This window comes from Bison bison, unplaced genomic scaffold (assembly GCF_000754665.1).
Source record: "Bison bison bison isolate TAMUID 2011002044 unplaced genomic scaffold, Bison_UMD1.0 scf7180017846471, whole genome shotgun sequence".
NCBI classification, from domain to species: Eukaryota; Metazoa; Chordata; class Mammalia; order Artiodactyla; family Bovidae; genus Bison; species Bison bison.
In genome coordinates, this window is record NW_011477044.1 from 10,360 (window position 1) to 11,654 (window position 1,295).

A 1,295-nucleotide genomic window follows, 5' to 3' on the forward strand; every position below is an offset into this window, starting at 1 on the left:
AATATATAACAATATAATACCAGTATCAATATATACGTAACATAGCTTAATAACGATAAGTGGACTGCAAGCAATCCCTTTCACCCTAACATTTAAGATATAAAAATTAGCAAGAATATATAGGTAGTAAGAATAAGGGTTCATATAAAATAAATAATCAACAAGGATCTACTATACAACTCAGGGGACTATACTCAATATTATGTAATAACATCTAAGGGGAAAGAATCTGAAAATACACACACACTGAATTGCTATGCTGTATACCTGAAACTGAGATGATATTGTAAATCAACTAAACTTCAATTAAAAAAAAAACTTTTTAAAGGGTTCATCTGAAACCCTGGAAGATAATCTTGACTGCCTCCCCCCAATTTCAATGGATGGGAACACATTCATTCTGCCTTCTCAGCATTCCTACTGCCTTTTAGTTCTGTGAAAACTGGTGGCCATAGGGCTGTATCTAGACTGAAAAAATTGATCTTGTTTGGCTACACATCATTTAAACAATCTGAGTTTAAAGACAAAGGAAATCTCAGAGGCCAGAGCTGCTGTGGGGGTAAAAGCTCCAGTCTGCCCAGAACTGCTGGGTTCTGTGTGGAGTGCCCACACCAGCTCTGCTAGGGACAGGGAAGAAGGGGGCACAGAGGTTCCTCCTCTCCCCACCTTCCTCCTGCTGCTGAGTCTATCCTCCCAATTCAGGGATGTAAAACTTGTCCCACACTGCCCACCAGACCTCTTCACCCCCTCAAAGACCCTCCCACGTGACCAGTGAATGGCTTCACATGTGACAACTGTGCAGTCAATTCCTGAGCCACCGACCGTGAGCAGTACATACCCAGGCTCGGGTTTTTCAGATTTCACTGTCTTGGGTTTCTTCTTTGAAGGCTTACGCTTCTTCCGTTCTTTAACAGCTGAAAAGATAATAGTTCATCCATACCCTGAAAATTGGTACCAACTGGCAACTAACAGGAAGGTAAACCCAGGAGAGGCCCCCACAGACAAGCCCCGAGTAACATTTTACTGTTGATAAAAACTAAAAAGGATAAACTAAAAGCTTCTCTCTGAAGCATGCATCCTACTCTATTAGGTGGCATGAAAGGTTTTACCTACATGAGTCACAGAGCTGCAGGCAGAGTAAGTGGGGCAGGATTCTATCCTAGGCACCGAGGACTATTATGAAGCTACATGAATATACCATAGGGTAGATTGTGGGGACAACAGAGGCACAAGCAGTATAAGAAATGGTATGGCATACCAGTCAGAATGGCTGCGATCCAAAAGTCTACAAGCAA

General features: G+C 42.2%; 1 protein-coding gene across 1 annotated transcript in view; it reads right to left on the bottom strand.

Moving 5' to 3' along the window:
* Window positions 1-1,295, bottom strand: part of ACRC (acidic repeat containing) — a 12,783-nt gene that overhangs the window by 6,319 nt on the left and 5,169 nt on the right. Inside the window, exon 2 of the mRNA XM_010839908.1 lies at window positions 839-914. Coding sequence (XP_010838210.1) covers window positions 839-914 — 76 coding nt within the window. The remainder of the gene's footprint in view (window positions 1-838; window positions 915-1,295) is intronic.